At 47.2% G+C, this 24,234-nt stretch overlaps 1 protein-coding gene across 4 annotated transcripts in view; it reads left to right on the forward strand.

The window, feature by feature from the left end:
• PRDM2 (PR/SET domain 2) overlaps window positions 1-24,234 on the forward strand; it is a 109,803-nt gene that overhangs the window by 71,866 nt on the left and 13,703 nt on the right. The window contains exon 8 of one of the 4 annotated variants that reach the window (XM_012439937.2): window positions 244-3,301. The exons of 2 other annotated variants lie outside the window; for them this stretch is intronic. In XM_012439937.2, coding sequence (XP_012295360.2) covers window positions 244-247 — 4 coding nt within the window. In that variant the 3' untranslated portion in view covers window positions 248-3,301. Of the gene's footprint in view, window positions 1-243; window positions 3,302-24,234 lie in introns of those variants that run through there. One more of the 4 variants, XM_012439936.3, reaches the window with a different exon arrangement.

Here is a 24,234-nt window from a genome sequence, read left to right on the forward strand (position 1 = left end):
CAGTACCTAAAAGAAACACTTGTTTTGTACTGGGTCATACTTACACAGTTCAAGGTTAAAGTTGATTTGAAAAAATTACGTTCTGTAAGGAAAAGCTGTCAGAGTGACTATAAATTTATGAAGTCCATTCAAATAGCCTCTACGCAGTGTCTTTTAAAGAACCCTTAAGGCTACAAACGTGCCTTAAAAATTCTGTCTCTTCTTTGCTCCAGTTAATTGTCATTATTTTGCTTTGTTTAATAGTTAACAGAGGGTTACCTTGCTGGAGTGACATTTGGCCTAAAAGGAAGCACAGAAGAATCAGATAAGAAAGAAAACATTGGTATTGTTCTAACTGTAGACAGTAATGACAGGCATTGGTGGCAACTCTTCCTCCTCTGTGTGAGGTGCTGGAACTATGCTGTGGACACATCTACAGGTCAGGAATGTGATCCAGGGGTCCACTTACCAAGTTGCCATAAACCTGTGAAGTGTTCTTGGGAATTGGAAAACAGATGTTCATCAAGATATAGTTTGACTATCTGGACACAAAAGTGGACATTTCTTCCAAGTATTTGTTTTGGTCTTAGTACTTTGTAGTCAATTTAGTACAAAACTGGGATTCCTAAACTCAGACCTGGGGAATGTGATGATTGTCATTAACGTCCTGCCCAAGGCTCTTACAGAGCAGGCCTCGTCCTCAGTGCATATTTGTTGTATTACACTGATAAGGAGTTGTTTGAACTACAGTCGTCTTCCTGTTTAAGTATAGTTCTACTTCTAAATTTTGTGTAGGGAGGATTCCTGACACAAGGAATCATCACATTTATTGTGTGTTGAGGAATACTCACTTTCACTCTGTTTGCAGCTTGCTTTACTTACATTGGGTAGGCAGGGACTTACTACAAAACAGGCAGCACATCCTTGTCCTGTGTATTTCCTTACAACAGATTGTGATTAGGAGCTAGTTTTCAATACTCAGATATTTTACATTTGAATGCCACTTTAGGATTCCACAGTTTTTCAAGTATATGCTTGCAATCAGCCATGTGATTTTTTTCCATGAGTTTTCTACTGAACACTGAGGGTCATTTCCTGGAACACAAGCCATAGTGCCAGACAGGGTGTAAAAAAGCCATGTGCTCCAAATATTTTTCTTAGGACAAAACACAGGAAACCAGGCATGCCACAGTCATTCAGGTTCTCTTGCTGCAGCTTTTAATACAGTGACCCACCCCAACCCCGCACCATGGCTTTCTGTAGTGCTAAGTTTAAATCTGTTGCTAAGGGTTCATTTCCATGGGCTCCCATAAAGCAGAAAGGGAAGGAAAGAGGTATATTCTGTACTCACTTCCTAAACCTTTCACCTTGGTAAACCCCAAGGTGGTGTTATGTTCTTTAACGCTCCTTTTAGAGCCACTTTTTTCTTTTCGGACCGAGTTCCCATTGCAGCCAGTCAAGAAAACTTGAAGGTAGAGAAGCAAAATGAAATTCTAGACCAAGTTTTTTCTTTTACCATGAATTGATTAAAAAAATAAAGTGCCAATTTCTCACGTCTCCATCTCTGCTATACCCCTTGGAAATGCATGTAGTTCCTTGCAGGTTATGTCTTCTGAGTAGGATGCTCCTTCCTAAATGCCTTCAGTCATTTATTTGTTGTTGTCTGAATAACATTTGTCTTATGGTCTGTTCACCTTTTTCGTTAACATGGGCAATTCATGTAAGGTTATGTTATGTTGTCATTTATCTTCAGTTTTCTTATTTTCTAGGAACTTCCTGTAGAAAAGCCCCCAAAACAAAACAAACCTTAATTGACTAAAAGGTATTGCATGCTCAACTTAGGATAAGCACTACGGCAAAGGATACGAAATCTACCAAGCTTGCAAGACCAGTTGAAGCTGACTCAAAAATCCTAACATACAACTGATTGCCGGCAGGCTTAGAGTCAGGCATCTGCTGCTTCGGTGGGGCCCAACGCGCATGCTGGGCTCCTGGGTGATTGAGATCCAAAGAGAAGGGCACTGTAAGACAGGCCAGATGAACTGGCGCCTCGTCACGGGACTGGTACCTCAGATCTGAGCATGGCCCTTATTTTTGGCATGTAGCAGAGAAAGGAATGATTTGAACTTAACCTTGCAAAGCAAGTTCTCTGTTTTAGCAGTAGTTTGTTGTAGGTTTCAGGGATGACAAATTTGGATGCACTCATTTAAAACGTTTTGGTCACATATCAGCTCTTGATACCTTTCTTTTAAATTAATTATAGACAGAGAGAGGCATTTAGCTGATCTCTTACCCTGGTATTTTTTGGGTTTTTTTGTTTGTTTTTTTTAAATCACAAATAGATTGCCAGCGTAATGGAGAGGAAACCAGTTTGGATATGGACTCTCTTTTATGCCTATTCTGGTATTGTGTTTGTATATCCAAATGGACGTTATCCTCTCAGGTTCTTATCTGGCACTAATTTATAACTATTATCAGAGACTGTAGCAATATATCAATGCACAGGTGCATCCCAGGCCTGCATAGATGTATGTCTGCATGTAAGTATAAATGAATTTGCATACCAGGTTTTACACTTCCATCTCTGATAGAGATTAAAAACAAATTGGCCTCTTCCTTAAGTATATTAATACCATTTCTCCTTGCATTTTTATGCCTCCCTCTAAATTAATGACTGAGTTGGTGGAAAACGGCTAGGTTTTATTCATACTGTTTTTTTGTTCTCAACTTCAAAAGTAATCTACCTCTTAAAAATTTGTAGTTTAATATTTGTTTGGTGAATTTGTGCCACTTTAATCCTTCCACTATCATTCCCATTTTGTTACATTTCTGTTATGGGGACTTTATGTCGAAATATTGTATAAAGCATTTGTAGCAGTTTAAAAATAAAATATTTAAAATTATTTAAATTGTTTTGGACGCTTCAATTGTATTATATGTGATTTACATTTCACTTTTTTTGTTGGCGTTGTTAACCCGGAGAGTGCTCCTGTACTGAAGTTTGCTGTTAGTTATTTTATTGCTTCTTTTTGGAGAGTGCTATAAAAGACTATTCTAATGAAACATTAAAATTTACAATTTGACATACAAAAAAGGGTTGTCCGTTGATTTTAACCAATGTAGCCTTGAGACAGAGAGAGGTTCATGATAGATAGACAAGAATGGTGTTTGCTGTTTTTCCCTCCCAGCATTGAAATCATTGGGGCTTGTCAGATGTATTTAAAAAAAGATTTTTTGTGCTATTGCTGCAAACACTTAATAACTAGGGGAGAATTTAATGCATTTTATATCACTGTAACCAATAAAAAACTTTCTAAACATCTGTGAAAGGACTGCATTTTGTACATAATTGGGAGCAGTTAGGGGGAAAACAGGGTGTGTGGAGGACCGTTGAAAGCCCGCACTCTGAAAGTGCGGCATCTACTCAGCTCACCTGGCATCTGTTCACTTGTTTCTATTTGACAGTAACTGAGTATGTGCTCATTCCAGTTGGAATTCTCTGTAGAGGGTGGACATGTAGTCAGACAGCGGTGCCGAGAAGTACCTTGTGAACTCACTTGGGTAAGAGTAAAATATAGAATAATTTCATTGATGGGGTCTAGCATCCTCTTTGCTTCCTGACAGTTTATTCTAGTTTGTGGATTGATGTTTATTTCTATGGATCTCCAAAGAATGAAACCAAAAAGTTGTGACATACTCAGTTTATATGAAATAGCTGGGGCTTTTTAAAATTAAAAATGGCTGACCATAAGCGGTTTCCTGTAGTTCATCATCATAGCACTTTGGTAACCACATCTGTCTGTCACTCCTTGTTGGGGAAAGGTGGCAAAGGGATAGCCAGCCTCCCTTGGCCAGATTCTGGCATACGATATTCCTCCCTTAGAAAGACGCGGAGGAGAGAGGCTGTGGAAGTGGTCTTCAATAATAGTAGTTTTAAATGAGTACTGAATATACAACAGTGCCCTGTGAGGAGTTAACATTGTGAGAAAGAGCATGGTCTTGGGGGAGAACTGGGTTTCCATCGTAACCCATCTGCTGGCCGTTCATCTCTTCCCTGCGCCTTCAGAAGTAAACAGGCCTCCAACAAGTGCCCTCAATGGCTTTGTCTTCGGTGTTTTAGCCTTGGGCGAGTTCTTTTACATTCTGGATCACAGTTCCCAATCTGCAAAAAGTGGAGAGTTGTGGACTGACTGGTTTCTGAGTGCTCCTTCTAGGAGATCTTTTTCCTGGTCCTAGATGCTGTCAGACACAAGCACTGGACTGAAAGGGTGGGGCAATGGCTAGGTCTCCACAGTGTCCCCGGCTCTGCCAGCAGCGCCTGGAACATGACAGGGACTCGGATGGTTACTGGAGGAGTCACCAAGGAACCACGTCACATCCGTCTCTCCAAGGGAGAAGCGCCCTGTTCGGGTTGCGTTGGCTCTTTTATTATAGATGTAAACATTTTCTTTAAAAATCAAAAGCTAATTAAAGCCTTCTGTCCCTGTTAGCGTTGACACATTTGGCAGTGCTTCTGGTGAATGCCGTGCTAGGCTGGCTGTCTTAACTTGGCTGTTACAAGTACTTTATAAAATCAACTTAATTCATTGAGTACTTAGTGTATGCCTGGCTGTGTTTTAGGTGCTTAGGAATACAGCACTGAACAAAATGGACAAAAATCCTGACCTCTGTGGGGCTTATTTTTTCATAGTGGCTTTTCTGCCCATTTTATATTTCATATTCCAAACCTCCTCGCTGTCACAGTTCCCCAAAGGCTAGGTGGTCAAGGAGATGCTTCTAGCTTAATATCTGAGCGCCGATCGCTAGATGACTGCAGGCTTTTAATACTTAAAATGACTCTACTAAAATTATAGCTCACTTAATGCATTTGATATTTTATTCATGTGGATTTTGATTTGATATTGAACCTCGCTTTGAATATATTGACTTAAATCCATAAAAAGAATCATAAAGGGCAATTTACCTTGAAAGTGGATTAGAGCACAGGCAGATGAGAAAAGGGTTGACTCGGATATAAAGGCCACATTTCAAGTGCTTCAAAAATGAGGCTGATAGTTACAGAAAATAGCTTGTCGTTCCTCATCAGCATTTATAGGCCCAGCAGCCATGGCCTCTGTCCTGCCTGATGGTACCACCCCTGCTGCAGCTGCCGCTTCAGGCAGCCTTGGTGAAGGCTCTGGTAAAGCACTGCTATTGAAACTGCTACTGAGCAGATGTTCCAGGGCCTTGGAGGTGTGGACGGGCCAGTTTGCTAGACTTTTAACAAAACGGGGAGCCGCAAGCCCTGCCCTCCAACGCCATGGGTTCCACACTTCACCTGAGGAGCTTGTTAAAACCACTAGTTCCAAGGTGCCCTACAAGTGGACTTTCCAATTAGTCCATTTAGGGCTTGGGCCTTCCTGGGTAATATGTGCTTTAAGGACCCCAGGTAAATTCAAGGCACAGGAAAATTTCTGGATTTAATATGGGAAAAATAATGTAAGTGTGGCTCTCAGTTGCTACAGGACTGTGTGTTGTTTAGGCCTCGCAGTGCCACATGTGCTCCTTACAATCATCCTGCAAAGTGGGCGCTGCTGTTTTCCCATTCTTCCTAAGGCTGGGCAGGCCTGCATCTAGGGCTGAGGCATTAGGGTTATTCTGAAGCCAATCCTGAGCCGTGTGCACTTGGTGGAAAGAGGAGGTGGTGGGCCTTGAGGGTGAAGGCACCACGGGCCTTCTGTGTACTTTCTTTCTGGCTTACGTTGATTCCAAGGCCCAAGCCCCATTGGGCCCTGCGCTTCTGGGGGCTTGACCTTCCCTGAAGGGTTTGCCTCATAAGCAGGACCTTGAATACACAGTATCATAGGATAAAAGGAATAAAGGTCCAGATGGGTGGGAATGATGACATTCATGTGACCATTAAGATTTTAGACAAAACATCTAATGTCAAAATAGAAGTTGAATAAGGTTTGAGGTTTGAGTGTGTGCCACGTAGGGAAGAAAGCGCAAAAGTGCTGCTTGATGGTGCCACAGATCTCTGTGCTGCAGCCCTGAGGCCCCAGGGCCAGTCCTTGCTGCCACCTATGCAGGGTCACGCCACTTTCTCCCTCCCCACCTTCTGCCCTTGTGCTGCTTCCTCTTAGTGGTGGTGGAAATGATCTAACACTTTACAGTGGATTCGGCGTGGCTTTCCAACACTTGCTGTGTGCTGGGTACTTCACTGAGCATCTACAAAACAAGTCTTGGCAATGACAGCCTGCGGTTGGTGCCACTTACCAATGGAGAAACAGATTTGGGGAAAATGACTTTGTTCCAAGGGCACACAACTCCCAAGGTGGTGGCAGGTTGGGATTTGAACTCCAAGCTACACTGTGCAGTCCATTTTTATAGGTAGGTTTTTTAAAAAAATAAAAATTTATTTCTTCTAAATGTAGAAAACAGGCCACAATACTTTCTCCATAAAAGCTTTTCCAGCGTTAGTGAGCAAATAGAACAGTCATTTGTGGGCGAGGAGATCTTCCCGGTGCAGTGAGACATTATTAGGAGTTGCTCCCGGACCGATGTGCCTTTAGTTTCCCCTCACTGTGGAATATACTACCCCCGTCACAGACCAGTCAGATCAAGTCCATCAAGCTGGCTTTATAGAGCCATCTGCTTTACCAACGGCAATGTGACTGTTAACAGAAGCCAAGCTCATTATAGTGATACCCTTTGATTTTGGAGATGATTCTAAAGGTCCTGGGATGATCAGGCATCTCCTCAGATAACAGTGGAGAACCTTGACCTGCTGGGCATGAACCCAAAAAGAAAGTTGGTCTAGGCTGTGCCTCCCCACTTCACCAAAGTGTGTGTGTGTTACATGCAAAACAAAGAGGTATTTACTTTCTACCCAAACGTTATTTTTAAAGTTTAGAATTAGAACCTGGAGGGGGTGTGTGGAGGTTTCATTTAGTTTTCTGGATTAAGAATAAGAATTGAGAAAACCATCATGACTCTAAATTACTTGCAGTTGCAGAAATTACATCCAATTGTGAGTCATTAAAAGGCACCAGAAATACTTTTATTGGAATAAACTTGTCGACCTGTTGTGGGTAATAAGATTTGTACATGCTTGCGTTTCTGCCTCCTGTCTGCCAGCTGGATTTCCTTTCAGCTCTTTTTTAAATAGAAATTTAGGTGGACATTCTGGAGAACATCAACGTTTTATGGAAGACGTTGGCGCCTAAATGTGCCTTCCCATGTCCAACTAGTAAACCACGGCAGGAAGTCAGCAGAAGCCATGTTTCTGAGCATCCTTTCATAGGTGCCAGCTGAGTTACTTCGTGAGGGGAGAGAGAACTGGAGTGTCATTTCAGCAACCACAGAAAGCTACAGGTGGATTTTAAAGTCCAGGTTTCTGTTCTGATTCAGAACTGATTTAAGCTAAGAATATTTCCTTATCCATGTTTTAACTAACAGGAGCCTATGACATAATATGGAATCCTACTTAGATATCTACTGAATCTTAGCATTAAATCTAAATATACATTTAATATAGGACTCACTTTTAAAATAAAAGACCTGGAATTTGTTGCACAGGTAAGTTTACGAAAGGGCATTTAGGCCTTAGGAGACAGTTGTGGCAATTTAAATTTTTTAATTTAAAAGCAATTTCAATATACAGCAGTTGAATTTGTCTTAGTATTTAATTATTGCCCCAAAATATATTTAATATTTTTTTACTGGAATGAAGTTATTTAAAACTCATATGGATTCAATTTTCCTTGCAGTAACATTCTCTTCTCACTTGCTTTTTATAATCGCATCCAATCCGTGCCAACCCAGCTAGAGTTTAGAACACTTTCAGATGGCTTCGATTTCCAAGCTATTATTGGACTTGTGAATTCAGGCACATTCTCCTGTTGTGATTCAGTTAGCCATTCAGAAAACATCTTTCTACAGCCAATCTGGATCATCAAGGTGTCAGGCTGTAGATCTGAAGGACTCTGTCCTCGGACTCTTAGAGGACCCTTGGGGTGTAGCTAACCACCATGGAGGGAGTTGAGGATGTGCCTGGAGTGTCACTGGCCTTTTCAACGCACAGAACGCTTTTCTGAGTGCTTTATATTTTGAGCTCTCCCACGACCTGACAGAGATAGTATTCTCATTTACAGATAGATCAACCAAGTCCAAGAGAGGCAACATCACTTGAATTATGTTCCACAGCTACAAGTGGGGACCCCAAACCCAGCCATCTGATTCCAGAGCTAAGTTCAACTCCAACTAAAACCCAACTGCTCTTGGGTTTTAGAGACACTTGAATGTACCTAACTGTTGTGTCCCCCACATGACATGCTGATGGCCAGAGAGCAGTTTTGCTGTGGAGACGGTGTGTGTAGGACCGCAAGAAAAACATGGGCATTGAATGCCTACCCATCTGGGTGTTCATTACCTGGGTACTGTTAGTTACTGAGAGGCAGGGCACGCTGCTGGCTGAGTCCCAGCTTCCTGGCCTGCAGTGAAGCTCTGTGCCGCCTACCTGTTATGTGCCATGTGCCGTGCACATTAGAGGAGGCGGCACGTGTTCCCAGTGAGGATCCAGTGGCCGATGGCCGTGGTGGCCTGCTGGTGACCACAAACACTTAACTGGCGCCAGGTGCTCAAGTCCTCACGAAAACAGACCTAGGGAGGCACCGCTGAGGAAACCGCCAGGTCTTAGTAGCCTGCCCCGGGTGGAAAGGGGCAGCATGTGGTGAACTTGGATGATGGTGATCACGAAAGAACTTGTGGGAGAGGCTGTTGCAGAAACGACTCACTTCTCAAAAGCCCTGAAAGAGAAAGTCCTTCGTGGAAACCGAGAAACATGTTTCTATTCATTTCATCAGTGGGTGGTTCTATCCTTCAGTGAGGCTAGAGCTTTTGTGAGAATTTTTAGAACACTCCTGAAGGCTCCTAGAATGATCTATTCTCTGCCTAGGCAAGTGCGGAGCGGTTAAGCCACAGCTCATGGAGAGTATAGAGCAGGGATGCCCAACCTTTTGACTTCTTTGACCCACGATGGAAAAATTATCTTAGGCCACACATAAAATTCAGTAACACTAACGATAGCTAATGAGCTTAAAAAAAAAAAAAAACCGCAAAAAAACTTCAATGTTTTCAGAAAGTTTATGAATGTGTGTTGGGCTGTGTGTTGGACAAGCTTAGTACCTGGGCTCTGGACATTCATTCTCCTGGGATCCTGGAGCCTTTCTCGGTCTGAGACCAGGGCCCTTTGTGGTAGCAATGCAAGTCGAGACAGAGCCTCAGTTCATCCTGGCCTGCTGTGATTACATAAGAATGGAAATACAAAGTTCAGAATTTCCTGAAGTCCACTTTCATTCCACAAAAGAGATGGTGAGGTGCAGGCCAGCACTAGCCTGGGTTGAGGTTCTTCTGTGATTTCATGACAAGCAGTGGAATGTAGGTAAGAGCGTCGACTCTGGACCTGGAAGTCTGATCAGCTGTTACCTCCTCCAAGAAGCCTTTCCTGACCATCGATCTGCCACACTGCCCGGTCCCTCATCCCTCCTCTTCTTGTGCTTCACTGTTGAAGATCCTCAAGCCTTCCGTACTTTCTGTTGTGGACTCGTTAGATTTGTTTGCTCTATGATCTCTCCCTTCTTGGATGAGAGTTCTTCCCAGGCAGGAACTTCTTCACTGCTGCATTCCCAGCATCTATTAAAAGAACAGAGCCTGGCATGTAGTAGTTGCTCAATAAATATTTGTTGAATGAATAAAATATTTGAATTGTGGCTTTACCATGTATAGTTCCATAAGCTTAACCTATGCAAGCTACTCAGCCTCTCTGAGCCCGTTTTCCTGTCTGTGAAATGGGGAAAATCAATCTGACCACAAAGGATTGCCACAAAGACTTTAGAGGAGCCTGTAAGGGCCACAGATGCTGTCCACCCTAGCGAGTGCTGTCCACATCAGCTGCTGTCAGCATCACTGTTATGACTGAATGATGTCCTCTCTAATCTCAGTTTGAATCTGATGAGAAGTTGAGCCTGGCATGCCATGTATAAGATTTCATGACAGTATGCGTTGCAGTAGCCAGAACATTCCCTCATCATCTCCTGCCTCTGCCCAGAGAGAAAGCTCTCGAGTGGCCTGTAACTCCTGGTTTGGCCACCACTGACACCGGGGGCCTTTGCTGTGTCTTTGCCAGGCCAGAGCTGCTTCCTTTTTATAGCAGGTGCTCCTACGCATCAGAACTAAAGAAAAGTGAGCTGTAAGACAGGAAATCATTTTTCAATTGAAAGTGAGAAAAAGTGATTCATTCTTATTCTATCACCTTTCCCTGTAACTTTCTATTTCTCTTGGTTTTGATTTTCAAAACCAAATGTCAGTTTTTAAAAGGTAAGTTCAGAAGAAAGCATTTCATTAGCTTTGTAAAACCATGAAGACCAAATAACCTCAAGTTGCTGAAACCATAATAATGAAAGGGTGATGCCCAATAATGTGCTTGCTGGCCACGATGTTAAGGAAGGGCTTTCCATGTATTACCTCATTTAATCTTCAAAAGAACCCTATGAATACTTTTATATTGTGCCATTTTATAAATGGGGAAACTGAGGCACAGGGAAGTCAAGCGATTTGCCTGAAGTCACAGATGGTAGGAGGTGGAGCCAGGAGTCAAGTCCAGGCAGTCTAACTCGTCTCTTAATCACAAGTCTGTTGTACCTCTCATCTGCGGATCTGGGAGTGAGGGGGTAGAAGAGAGCCCCTGGTCATGCCCCTGTGGCTTCTTCTAGTGGCATCTCCTTTAAGCAGCAGTGAACGTGACTTAGCACCTGCCAGAGTGTGGACAAGAAGCACCAGCTGATTTGAAGGAGCTGAAAAGTGTGTTGGGAGTGAATGGATGTCTTTGCCCTTCCTGGGATGAACCCATTTTGTATGTTCTTGGGAAATCGGCATGTCCAAGGTTTCAGCTAGGCCTTTGTGTGTTTACCAGGAATGGAGCCTTATCTATCCAGCATTGTTAAGGAAGGAGCAGATCTAGATACTGACCAGCCCAGAGGATGGATGAGCTTTACTCCCTCAGGTCAACTTTTCCCCCAACTCTCTTCACAGAAGTCTCTCCAAGCCATGGTTGATAAGTAGGTTTCCATCCAGTTGCCCAGGGTGCTGCATAGAACCGGATTTTCACGCTCAGGGAAAGAGGGCTGGCTAAGTGACCCAGGGCTGCCTTGTGTGCAGGAAGGCAGGTGGTTCTGCAGTGCCAGGTATTTGCTGCCTGTGGTCTCATTGTGTCTGCTACTTTTCTGCTTTTTAAAACTACACTGGACTCCATTTCGCCCTTCTTTGAGGGTTCAAGGTCAAGGTAACCATCAATTAATACTTCGTTGTAGAAAAGATGATTCTGGCATATAGGAGATCCTGATCCTACACTAGAGAATCCGGAAGCTAAGATGTGACTTTTGAGAAGAGCATAATTCCTCAGATCTCCTCTTCCATCTGTCATTCATAGATATTGTCTGCACCTCCTGGCATCCTTCAGATACGCTTCTGTGAATTGTCTGTGGGCTGGGAAGCTAGGTTGTGGTCCTGTTAATATCATATGTAAACAAAGAAATGGTAGGCCTTGAGCGATCTCCCAAGGACCTTCCTTGTAAACAAAGAGCATTAATTCCAGAACATGGATTTTGGGACATGGTTTGCTCACTCATTAACAGTAAGTCTTGACCAGATGTGGTGGCTCACATCTGTAATCCCAGCACTTCGTTCAGGAGGGTGAGGTGGGAGGATCATTTGAACTCACGAGTTCAAGACCAGCCTGGGCAACATAATAAGACACCGCCCCCACCACCATCTCTACAAAAGATAAAAAAGCCAGGCACAGTGGCACACACGTCCTAGCTACTCAGGAGGCTGAGATGGGAGTATTGTTTAAGCCCAGGAAGCCAAGGCTGTAGTGAGCTGTGATCGCACCACCGTGTTCCCGCCTGGGCAACAGAGTGAGACCCTGTCTCCAAGAAAGCCAAAAACCAAAACACAATAGATTTTGGCTCTTGGTTCTGTGCTGGTAAGTGATGTTGGTGGGACAAGTGACCTAGACGGGAGAGTATTGAGTATAACATATATATATAACGAACTGCTTTTTTTCTTTTAAGCTCCCAAAACACATGAGTTAAGTAAATGATTTGTGGAGATAATGAAACAAAAGTTTGGGTAAAAGTGCAATCAGTTCCTTTCTCACCACGTATTTGGGGCCAGGTGAAGTAGCTTAGTTCTGAAACAAAATGTTTCCTTCTCTTTACCATCCTATGTACTTTATGTTTAGAACAAGTAATCTATTTGATGCTAAGTGCTTGACTCTGGATAGTTTTCGAGAGCTGGCCCTTACAAACCCATGGAGGTACCTTAGTTCACTGCCTTTAGGAGACTGATGAACCTGCCCATGAAATGGATTTCTCTTACGGATTCACGGTGTCACTCTGGAATTGTCTTGGAATTTCTCTATAGCCAATGTATATGTTTACAGCTGTCAGTTTTATACTCTTACTGTCTTCGTTCTTATGCTAAGCTCCTGTGATTGAATTTTACGAGCGAGTTTAGTGAAAAAAATCTGCGTTAACTTTGCCTTCACGTAGGAGCCAACCATTTGATAGACCTCAATGAATTGGTGTCAGATACTGTAGTTGAAATACACGCCGTGCCAAATTATTTCAACATAGAATTAACGATAGGTTTATATCCTTTGAAAGTATTTTTAACAATTACAGACACAGCCCATGCCTGCCAGCTAACAGCAGGTGTTTTAGGAAGGTGGTGTTCCGAGTTGTGTATGGCACATGGCGAGGTAAGGGCATTTTGTGGTTCAGTTTGCGTCGTTAATTATAGCTTGAAGTGCCGTTTCCTGCCTGTGTTCCTGGGTGTGTGCGTTTCCTGCCTGTGTTCCTGGGTGTGTGATGGGGCCCTAGTTTGGATTATCTCCCCAGGATATTTGCTCAGTGGACCACCTACATTAAAAAATCACCTGGGCGATTAAAAGTTTCAAACCTACTAAACCATAATCTTTGGTGGTGGGACTTTGAAACCTTCATTTTTATCAGCTTGTTGAATGAGTCTTATCTAGACTTCAGAGGGCTTTTAGAGTATTTTTTTTTTTTAAATGACACGGTATCACTCATCACTTAATTTCTTCTGATTTTAATTTTAAATTCTTTTCCTTTGCTTACCATCTCTTTGATATACTTACAGCAGGTTTCAACTCTCAGAACACTTTCAATTATGTTTTTCTTTAATTCTTATAACAACCTAATGACAGATGAGTCAGGGGCAGCGCAGAGGCTGGGGACATTTCCAAGTGTCGTAGGTAAGAGGGAGTTGTAGATTCACCAGCACAGCGTCCTGCGTGTGTGCGTTCACGTGCACCCAGCGTAGCCCTGAGCATGTGGCTGGAACTCAGTATTTGTGGAAGAAAAAGAAAAAGAAATCTTGAAGGATAATAGAGCCAAAGCTAGCACTGTGCCTCAGTGACCTACTTATCTGACCCGAACTCATGACCTCTTGGTTTAAAATGGGAATCTTGGGGCAATTAACTGCTGGTGATTGAATAGAGAACGTCCCATCGGCCGGGCGCAGTGGCTCACGCCTGTAATCCAAGCACTTTGGAGGCCAAGGCGGGCGGATCACCTGAGGTCGGGAGTTCAAGACCAGCCTGACCAACATGGCGAAACCCCGTCTTTATTTTTAAATTAAAAAAAAAAAAAAAGGGAGAATGTCCCATCCATAGGTAAATGACCCATTAAAATCAAGTCAAAAGAAAAGGCTGGTGATAGCTAATTAGAATCAGTGTCACTGCCTCAGGGCATAGTCCTTAAGGTTAAGAATGCATAAGGAGCCTGGGGCAGTGGCTCACACCTGTAATCGCATCACCTTGGGAGGCCGAGGTGGGTGGATCACAAGGTCAGGAGTCGGAGACCAGCCTGGCCAATATGGTGAAACCCTGTCTCAAAAAAAAAAAAAAGTGTAAGGAAAGCCAATCAATAAGCCATGGAGACCAGCAGAAAATTGTGTGCCAGAAGCCCAGTACAGCACAGTTTGTTAATTCAAAGGTATTGGTGGAATTATAGTCTTCCCCTCCCAGTCTGCACTGGTACATACACCAAAGATTTGAGTTATTTAACCATAACTGAACATCCTGAACTTCATGGGGTAGGACTATTCAAATATTCCTTCAGATTTCTAGGTTCTTTTTTCCCAATTTTTGGACCTGAAAATAGGGTCACTCTTTCTGTGGTACCAAGCTTGAATTCTGTCTCCTGACACTTGACATCTCCTAAGAGGTGGGGGTCGGGGGGGTCCTTCTCCAGTAGAGCCTCCCAAAATACATAGCAATGGATGACTTTCCTCACGTGTTTTCTTATTTTTGCTCAAAATAACGAATCTTCTTCTTAGGGTTTAAACACTGATGTGATTCTTGGTGCCATATGCTTTCAATGGGCTGTGTTGAACAAAGCTGTTCCAAAAACTGGATCTGTAACACAGTATCGCTTGCCTTGGCGATTTCTCCATCACCCTATGAGTCAGAGCTGCTGGGTAATGTGATCCAGTCAGGTGGATCAAAGGGTAACAAACACGAGCACTCGAAGCAAACACAGGTCTCCGCCGCTCACTTAGTCATTAAGTCCGGCATATTCACCATTGTCTAAGGAAGAACAGAGAATTAAGAATTGTGAGGCCGGGCGTGGTGGCTCACGCCTATAATCCCAGCACTTTGGGAGGCTGAGGTGGGTGGATCACAGGGTCAAGAGATCAAGACCATCCTGGTCAACATGGTGAAACCCCGTCTCTACTAAAAATACAGAAATTACCTGGGCATGGTGGTGCGTGCCCGTAGTCCCAGCTACTCAGGAGGCTGAGGCAGGAGAATTGTTTGAACCAGGAGGCGGAGGTTTTGGTGAGCTGAGATCACGCCATTGCACTTCAGCCTGGGTAACAAGAGAAAAAAAAAAAAAAGAATTGTGAGGACATTTTGCAAAGCACAGGGCCTTGGAGAGTGGGATGGGACCAGAAATCCTTCTGAACTTTTGTTGGAACACCAACTGTGGAAAAAACATACAGTTGGGACCCAACTGACTTATGCATGCTCTCCATGGCCTCTGGAAATCCTGACCACTGCTCACGGGGAGAGCCTGTGTGCTTCCATTCCATCAGCTAAGTTAAATGCATGCCAAAGGTCAATTGCATTTGTTCCCAAACCTGTTTATGCCACTCGTATTTATTATCATACCTGCACAATCTCATTAAATATTATACAAGCCAATGAATAGCATCAAGCTATTTATGAAAAACAAGTTGAATGCTTAGAAAGGCTCATAGTAATTTGCTTTACAATTGCAGTCCAACTAGGCATGGGTGAGAAAATTAAAAATTTGCAGGGACCAGGGCAGAGATCATAAAGGAATAGGAAGATTTTGTGCTGATTCCTTTTGTAAGTGTCTTAGGTTCTCCTCACGCTTGGAACAAAAACTGGAAGTCATAGATGATGCAGTGTGGATGTGATTTAGTCCAGAAAGGCAGTGAAGATCTTGGCCATTCATTCATTCATTCATTCATTCATGAATGTGGGGCCTACGCTTGCTGTTACGTGCCTGGTGCTGTTCTAGGTGCCAGGGGATATAGCAGTGAACAAAACTGGCACCATGTCCTACTCCACGGAATTTATGTTCCAGTTGGTGGAGACAGGCAAGCAAGTAAATAGCATGTCAGATGATACATGCTAGGGCGAGAAATCAAACACAGATGCAGGAATAGAGACCTCTGGGGTAGAAATGGGGAGGGCCTTGATTGCATGAAAGAAGATGGGGCCTGGTACCCACGGGAGGACTGAGGCTCAGGAGAGGGCATCCCACCTTACAGGAAGAAGGCAGCTGGGCAGGGACGCAGGGTGCAAACTGTGGGAGTCTTATTCCACCATCAGCGTGTGCCATAGGAAACGAAGTCAATGGAGGAGAGTGAGGATGGGTAGATGTGGAGGGAGAGGGGAGATGGTGGGCAGCAGCCATGTGGGTGAGCAGGGGAATGTCACCAGGGAACAGAGAAGGGCTGCCAGGAGGCATGTGCTGGAACCTACCTGAATTTTGGGGTCATGAATTTAAAATGTGGTCAGGCAGCCTGTGTTTGTGTTTTTCTCCATCGGGAAGGTTGGTGAACTCACACACATCCTGCCATTTCTAACTGAAGTTTAAGAAATGTTTAAGGAATGAACCCATACTGATTCCCTGCTTGAGTGACCAGCTGCTGGGTGGGCTGTTACTGAAGGAGGGTGTGGAGGGGTCTCCTCTAGTAAGAGCCTCTCTGGATTGAGCTCCTGCTCTGTTCCAGGCACCATGCAGGCAGAGTTGGGAATGCTTCCTCAGCCGTACAAAGTTGGTGTTAGGCCAGTTTCATAAAGGAAACTTTACTGAGGGGCAGGTGACAGCTCAGGCTGCTGGTGGTGGAGTTAGGACTGTCAGACTCTAAACCTCATGCGCTCTGCCTCTCCGGGAGCACTAGGTCATACCAGATGGGTCAAAAGGCTCCATGTGCCTAGTGTTCCAGTAGTGCCCCCTGGGGCTCGAGAGGAGGCCATGGTGGGGAGGGCACTTCAGGCAGGGGCATTGACTCGAGCAAGGACTGACGTGACAGCCTCTGGAGGGGCAAAGGGAGGGTTCAGGCCAGGGCCCTTTTGTGCGGAAGGCCACTCTCCCGGAACTGAGTAGGGGTGGGCTTTGAAAAAGCCACAGTAATTGGCAGAGTGGGCGGTCAGTGGCTATCAGATAACTAAGGGAAATAAGTTTGGGGTAGATGACAATCTGTCTCCTCTTCTTGGGAATTTACACTGCCTGCCGGCACATGAAAGGCTCCAAAATCCTGCAGAGACACGCCTGCTTGGTTTCACAAGCCTGTGCTCTGGAGGTAAATGGCTCGGGCTTCCAGCCCAGCTCTGCTGCCTGCCAGCTGTGTGTTCCTGGGCAAGTTGTCTAACTTCTCAGCGCCTGAGTTCCTTGTCTGTAAAATGCAGCAGTGACCATCTCATAAAGTTCCTGGGAAGATCAGATTTGTTATTCCATATCAAACACTTGGCACAGTGCTTGGCACACAGTAGGCAGGAAATGGTAGCTGCAATTATGCAAATTATCATGAGGACAAATACAGCATCTGCGGGAACCAGTTCCACTGAACCTGGTTTTGGGAAATGATGTTAGCGTGGAAGAAACATTAGGAGGGTTTTCACTCCATGTGCGCCACCTGGCCGTCATTCCGTGGTCTCCCCAAATAGTGCCTGGCTGGGCTGGGTGTCAGTTTGAATCAGCAGTTCCCAAACTAAATGGAGTGCAGGATCCTGATGAGGTCTGAGCAGCCCAGAGTGGTGCCAGATGGCCCGGGTCGGAGTCATCTGATACCTGCTGGCTTCCGTAGGCTCGTTGGTGTAAGATAGATTGAACTGTCCCATCTTGGCCACCTTACAGTCTGTTTGAGGACTTTGGGGATCATGGGCAGGAAGGGAGAAGGCATGAGAGCAGACTCTACTCTCCAACCCCAGACCCTGGGCACATTCTGAGGATGAGAACTCCAGCCCCACAGCCCACGGTCCCCGCATTGACCAACACCCGTTAAGGCACAAAGTGAGCGTGCCTTTCCCATAACAGTGCCAGCACTGCGTCTGTCTGGGATATCCTGCCAGCTAGCCACGCCCAGGCCTCTCGGGACAAGCTGATTTTGACCTCTTGGGTAGCAAAGAACCCCAAGCTCTCACAGGCTTCTTCATCGAGGCAGGACCAGCAAGCGCCGCAGCGAGCAGCTGCCTCTCATCCCTGAACCGGCTCCGGGTCGTCCAGCGCAGGCATCAGGCATCATGTTCCAGAAATTCTGGGTCCAGGGCAGATGCCACATGAGGCTTCTGAGACACTCAGTCCCAGCAACTCCAAACCACATACGGGGTAAGCTCTTCCTTTCTCTGTCCTTTGGGTTGACCTTATCCTTTCGACTTCTTTGACCTAGATCATCTTTAGAAGATGACGTGGTGACAATAATGAAGTCTTAGTGTCCTTACAGAATTTTACCATCTAAAAAGGGCTCTTCGGCTGGATCTCACGAGAGACCATCATCTCTTGCTTCCCAGGTCGGGAATCTGCTTTTTATATGTTCATCAGTCTTTACACATTTTGTGTTTGTTCATGTTTTCTTTCTGGCTTCCCTCCTACTCTTAGAAATTGCCTTTTGAAGAAAGCAGCCTGTTTCAGCTCCACTGGAGAGGAAAGAAGGGTCAGAGGAAAGAAGGTTCCAGAAAGCCTGGAACCAGGTGGCTGCAGGGGAGCGTGCTGTGGGAGGTGCGAAGGCAGAGAAGGGAGGAAGCTCTGAAGCTGGAGGAGCCGCTCCTCCACCCTGCTGGGCTTCTGTCACCCGGGCTGGTCATGTCACAGGCAGTGACGGTGTTTCTGGCAGAGGTGACATTCTTCGGACTTGAACCCCTGCACCGAGTGGAGTGGGGAAGGTCTGTCGAGGAGGCCTGAGGGCTGTAGGGTTAGGTTCAGAGAATTGTCATAAACATGGAGACCTTGTCCCCTGGTTTGGGCAGGACCTTGGCAATGAGAGAAACCTCATGGGAAGCCATGCTGGGAAGATCTGACGCTTGAGCAACATGGACGGGCACGTTTAGTGGTTGAACTGCACCAGGAGCCTGGGTTTGCCATCCATTCACTCAGGAAACGTTCTCTGCCTGTGCTAGGCCCAGTGGCAGGTTCATGGGTGAGAAGTGAATAGACTCCAGCTGTGCTCCTCGGGGCTTCCCAGTCCACTGGCGGTGCCAGGTGGGTAGAGCCTGTTACAGAAATCTGAGTGCCCTCACTGAGTCCTCAGGGGCTTCAACTACCCTTCTTCCCGTCATCAGTGTCCCTAAAGAAGCAGCGAGCCTAGCCCTGTCCCCTCACTGCTCCCAAGAACAACCTGCCATGTGACTGTGAGTGAGTGCTCGATCCGGCTTGGTTTCCTGTCTGTGAGGGGAGGGCTGCTCCCTGTGGCCTCTGGGGTCCCCCGCACCTCTTGGGTCCTGGCAGCAAAAGAGGCAGCCACAGCTGGGCTTTCCCCGCCGGCAGGGTCCCCGGGCTGAGGTCATCACAGGCCAGGCGGGGCCAGCCTCCCTGCTAACTGGGTCAGGTGTTAGGAGCTTGTCACATGCTGGGTATTTAGAATTCAACCCAAACAGGTTTGGGGAACTCAGGGGCTCTAAAGACCTCAGAACCCGGCTTAGAAGCTCCACAAAGCAGGGGTGTGACTGGTCTTTTGGGAGCATGGAGGCCACATTGGGAGCTCAGCAGTGGGCCCATGGCCTCCCTCAGGGCTGATGAAAAGGAAGAAATGTTTGTCTGCTGAGGCCAAAAGGGTTTAACAGCCCATCTCCCGGGGCTGAAGGGAGGAGGACATGAACACTGCGTGGGCAGGCATGTACGGATTCCTCACGGTCAGCTGTAGTCTCCCCACCGTCCCTACCAGCAGCACTCGAGGGCTCTGTCTCGCCTGAAGGCATCCCAGCGACTCCTTGGCCGGTGGTGTCAAACCTTTACCAAACCTGTTTGGGTTGAACTCTAAATAACCTGACCCAAAAGGCCCACTTACACTCACTCCGCTTTGGCCCCCTCACTGCGAGACTTGTCTACAGAGCTTTACCAAGCAGCAGCTCCTCCCCAGGCTTCAGATCGGGCCCCTGCTGCCCACTGCAGCCTAGCATGCTGTCCACCCTTGGGACTCCGCTGAAGGCGTCCCCCAGCCCCTGCGGCGTCCCCGTGCAGATGCCTGTCCCAGGGATCTTGCTAAACTGCAGATTCTGACTCGGGGTAGGCCAGAGCTGATGGTCTGCATTACCAAAAAGCTCCTGCGGGAAAGTGATGCCGCTGGTCTGAGGACCACACCTCGAGTACAAGGATCTAGACCAGCGGCCTGCAAAGGCACCTTTAAAAAGTTCCGATGCCTGGGGTACCTGAAACCAATGAAATCAGAGCTTTGGTGTAGAGAGCAGCATCAGGACAGGTTTAGTCTCCCCAGGGGGTTGCAGTGAGCATCCGAATTTGAGAATCTCTGTTCCAGTGACCCTCTGAGCGAATGCCCCCAGGGCATCTTCCGGTGCCCCTCTGCCCGAAACAGACTGCCAGCGTCTTGGGTGGCCAGTGCAGCTGTTCTGTGGGCGAACGCTCACCCCCACCTGGCTTTGGGATATTGGAAAGGACTCTTCAATCCTCATTACTATGGAGACTGTGTCAGGGAGGGGGGCATGGGCTTTGGTGTCCAATGGTCCTGGATTCAAATCTTGGCTGCTTCTCTAATTGGCCGAGGGAACTTGAACATCCAGCTTCTTTATTCCTCTGAGCCTTAGCACCCTCCTCTGTAAAACTGGGACAATCACAGGCCCAGCCTCATAGGACGGCCGGGAATTTGAGGAGCTCCCAAAAGCTACCCGGTAGTAAGTGCTCAGTGGATGATGCAGTTATGTTCCCCCCATCCCCACCTTGCCTGATATCCTCATTTCACAGGCAAGACTCCTGTGACTCAGCAAGGTAGAGGCATCTTCCAGAGGCCACACAGCAAGTCAGTAATGGAGCTAGGATTCCAGTTCTGGGTTCTGGAATCCCCACCCCTTCCTCCTTTGGGTTCCTGCTTGCTTCTTTCTTCCCTGTCTTCTCAGCCCTGCTCCCAGGCTGGAGGCTTCATCTGAATGGGTGGGGGCTCCCTGGAGCATGTGAGCCCTCCCACTTTGGGACGGTGGGTCCTGCATTGGATGTCCCGTTCCTGGAAGTGGCTGAGGGCCGGTGGCCCTCACAGCTCCCACCCGTGGGCCCTCACCCAGCCTCCAGGGAGCGTCGGCATCATCACAGGCTTGTCTTACCTTCGCACCATCTCCCCGCCCTCTGCCTCTCCCCTACCTTCAGCGAAAGTGCAGATCCTCAGACACTGACTTCAAATGAATTGCACTCTGAGAATTTATGGAGTCATGTAAGACTTCTGTGGCCAGCGATGTGGCCTAACCAGCTTCCACGTGGCGGTCCCAGGAGATTCCTCCTGAAGACTGTGACAGAAAAAAAGGTGCAAGGAGGGACCAGGGTAGGCCAGGGTCCCAACCCAGGATGCCCACGGAGGCCTGGCAGGGAGCTTGGAAGAGCACCGTGGCCAGGTGGGGACCCTGGAGCCCTGGAGAGCCCATGTCCTCTGAAAGCCGGCAGCTCCTTCCCTCCCAAACGCGTTCCCTTCCGTTCTGCTCGAAGTGTTCTCTGGGTTTTCGCCTCCAGTGCCTCTCCTCCACTTCTCTCTTTAACTCACTTTCAGGCATTTGGTTCTTCTTCAGGAGTGTCAGATCTGCTCCTACCAAGGTTACCAGCAGCCCCAGGATGCTCAGTGCAGTGGTTGGTTCCCAGCCTCATCTCCCTTGGCCCGTCCGCAGTGGTGGACGCTGTTAACCCTCCTCTTCCTTGAAATGCTCTCCACCTGGACACCGCCCTCTCCCGGTCTCCGCACATTACCAGCTGCTCCCCCTCTTCCCGTCTCCGTCCCTGGGCTCTGTCCCTTCGCTCCGTCTCCGCTCCCCTTGGTGATCTCATCCAGTCACACGCGTTAAATACTGCCCAGATGTGACCAATCCCGGGTTTCCACCCTCATCATCGCTCCGTTCAGCCGCCCACCTGACATCTCCCTTCTTGGGTGTCTAGATTCAAATTTAATCTTTCCAAAATGAAACTGTCTCTCCATGAAGCCTCCCTCTCCTGCTGTCCTCCCCACGTGGGCTGAATGGAAACCGTCCTGCTTGGAGTCCGGCTAGACCCCAGCCTCTTCCTCCGTCCCCACATCCGGTTCATCAGCAGATCCTGTCAGCACTGCTTCCCAAACGCACCCGGAGTCTGCAGCTTCTCCCGGCTTGGCCTCCTCAGCTGCCCTGATGTCCAGGCCACCATCATCTCTCCCTGGGTGGTGGCAGCCACCTCCTTGCTGGTGTCCCAGTCCCATGGCTGTCAACTCCTGGTCTGTGCCCAGCACAGCGGCCACTTTGGGTGTTGACGTTCCTCTGCCCAGAAGGACAACACGGTGGCCACCTCACTTGGAGGCCTGAGACCCCCCTGCCCACATCACCTCTGGCATTCCTGGTGAGTCTCACCTCAGGGCCTTTGTACTTCCTGTCCCCACCCCCTGGACCGCGCAAGGCCTAGGTATCCGGACGGATGGGATCCCCCAGCCCAGGTCTTAGCCCACGTGCTGCTGTTTCCCATGTCACCGTTCCCTGATTTCTCCTCTGCTCTGACCCTCCTGTTTCTTCAGTTTCTGTTTCTCTTGTAGACTCCAGTGTGTCTGGATTTCTCCTTTATCCAAAACCATTGGGGGCTGAATAAGAACGTGGTCATTTTGGGAGCCAGGAAGCCCGAGTCTTGGCCTTGTACTGGCATCAAACTCCTGAAATGAGCAGCTTTCCTCTCTAGGCGACACTAAGTGACATGTACAACTATGCTATGTGTAGAGAACTTGACACGTTTTATTCACCAAAACTCCCGTCGGCAAAGCACCTGGCACAGAATAGACACGCTGTCCACCTGACAAACAGTGGATGACTGCCACTGTGTGCCAGACAGCAGCCTGGGTACCGGGGGTGCCTCAGTGACAAACCAGCCTCCAATGCTCACCCTCATGGAGCCTTCTAGACAGACAGTAAACAATAACCAAGTACATGCAGGTCTGTTGAAGGGGATGAGTACAACTGAGGAAGTAAAAGGGAGGCAAGGCCGGGCGCGGTGGCTCATGCCTATAACCTCAGCACTTCGGGAGGCCGAGGCGGGTGGATCCCCTGAAGTCGGGAGTTTGAGACCAGCCTGACCAGCATGGAGAAACCCCGTCTCTACTAAAAACACAAAAATTAGCCGGGCGTGGTGGCACATGCCTGTAATCCTAGTTAGTCAGGAGGCTAAGGCAGGAGAATCACTTAAACCTGGGAGGCGGAGGTTGTGGTGAGCCGTGATCACACCATTGCACTCTAGCCTAGGCGACAGAGCGAGACTCTGGCTCAAAAAAAAAAAAAAAAAAAAAAAAAGTTGAGATGAGGAGTGCAATTTCAAATAGAGTAGTTAAGGGAGGCTCTTTGGGAAGGAGACATTTGAACAGAAACTTGAAAAGGGGCCTGGGGGTGAGCCACGTGACTACCTGGGGGAAGAGCGGTCCAGGAACAGCCTGTGCCAGAGTCCCTGACGCAAGAATGGGCCACAGGAAATCCGAATGGCTGAATGAATGAATGTGTCCTTGAGGCCAGGAATAGAACAGATGCGGCCCTTGCATTGTCTTCAGGATTCCGAGGCACTGTTTCTGAGCCTTCCTACGAGCCAGGAGTGGACCAGGTGTTTGAGATCTGCTCTCCGCCCAGCCCTTCCCCGTCTGTACAGATTGGATGGTGTATGGCATCCCCTTGTGCTTTCAAAGTCCATTAGTTTTTTTTCTAAGTAAAATGTCCAGAAATTTCCCTCCGAGGGTAGGCAGGAGAGCACAGTTTGCAAGAGGCCAGTCACTTCTGGGCAAAGTCAGTGTGAGGTACGAAGCAGGTCCCTCTCCACTCTGCCACTATGTTTAAAATGTTAAACCACTGTGTATGAAAATCTTACCGAGGTAATGCTATGCGGCCCTGCTTTCTAAAAACAGTTGATGCGGAACGTGCCAGTCCTTTCTTGATGTCTGGGATTTAGGACGACGCATCTCATTCATTTTGCTGGGATTTTACAGAGAAACATCTTTGGGAGCATAGTTAGTCACTTTCCCTTCCCTGCACTAAATGGGTGCAGGTTTCTTGGCGTGTGAGAACACTTGTGCAGTGGGAAGATCTTGGAGCCTTGAATCTCTCATTTCTTCCTTCCTTAAATGTTGAGGGTCTATTATTCACTTACTCACAATTAGGTACTAAGAATACAATGATGAGCAAAACTCAACCGAGCTCTGCCATCAGAGACCCTATGATCCCCTGGGGAGACCTGCGTTTATCAGACAGGCACAGATGCACGAGAAACTGCCCGTGTGGGGGCTGGTGCCATGGGAACCTGACCAGGGCTGTGTTACCTCAAGAGGACGGCCGCAGAAGCGTCTCCAGGGCCAGTGGTTCTCAAGCCAGCTGCATGCTGGAATCGCCGAAGAGCTTTAAAAATACCATTGCCCAGTCCTGCCCCAGAGATCCCGATGTCATGGCCTGTTGTGCAGCCCAGGCCTCTCTGGGTGAATTTAGTGAGTAGCCGGGGCTGGAGGCCATGGGGAAAT

Source organism: Aotus nancymaae, unplaced genomic scaffold, assembly GCF_030222135.1.
Source record: "Aotus nancymaae isolate 86718 unplaced genomic scaffold, 86718_ANA_hifiasm-v0.15.2.pri h1tg000053l, whole genome shotgun sequence".
Classification (NCBI taxonomy): domain Eukaryota; kingdom Metazoa; phylum Chordata; class Mammalia; order Primates; family Aotidae; genus Aotus; species Aotus nancymaae.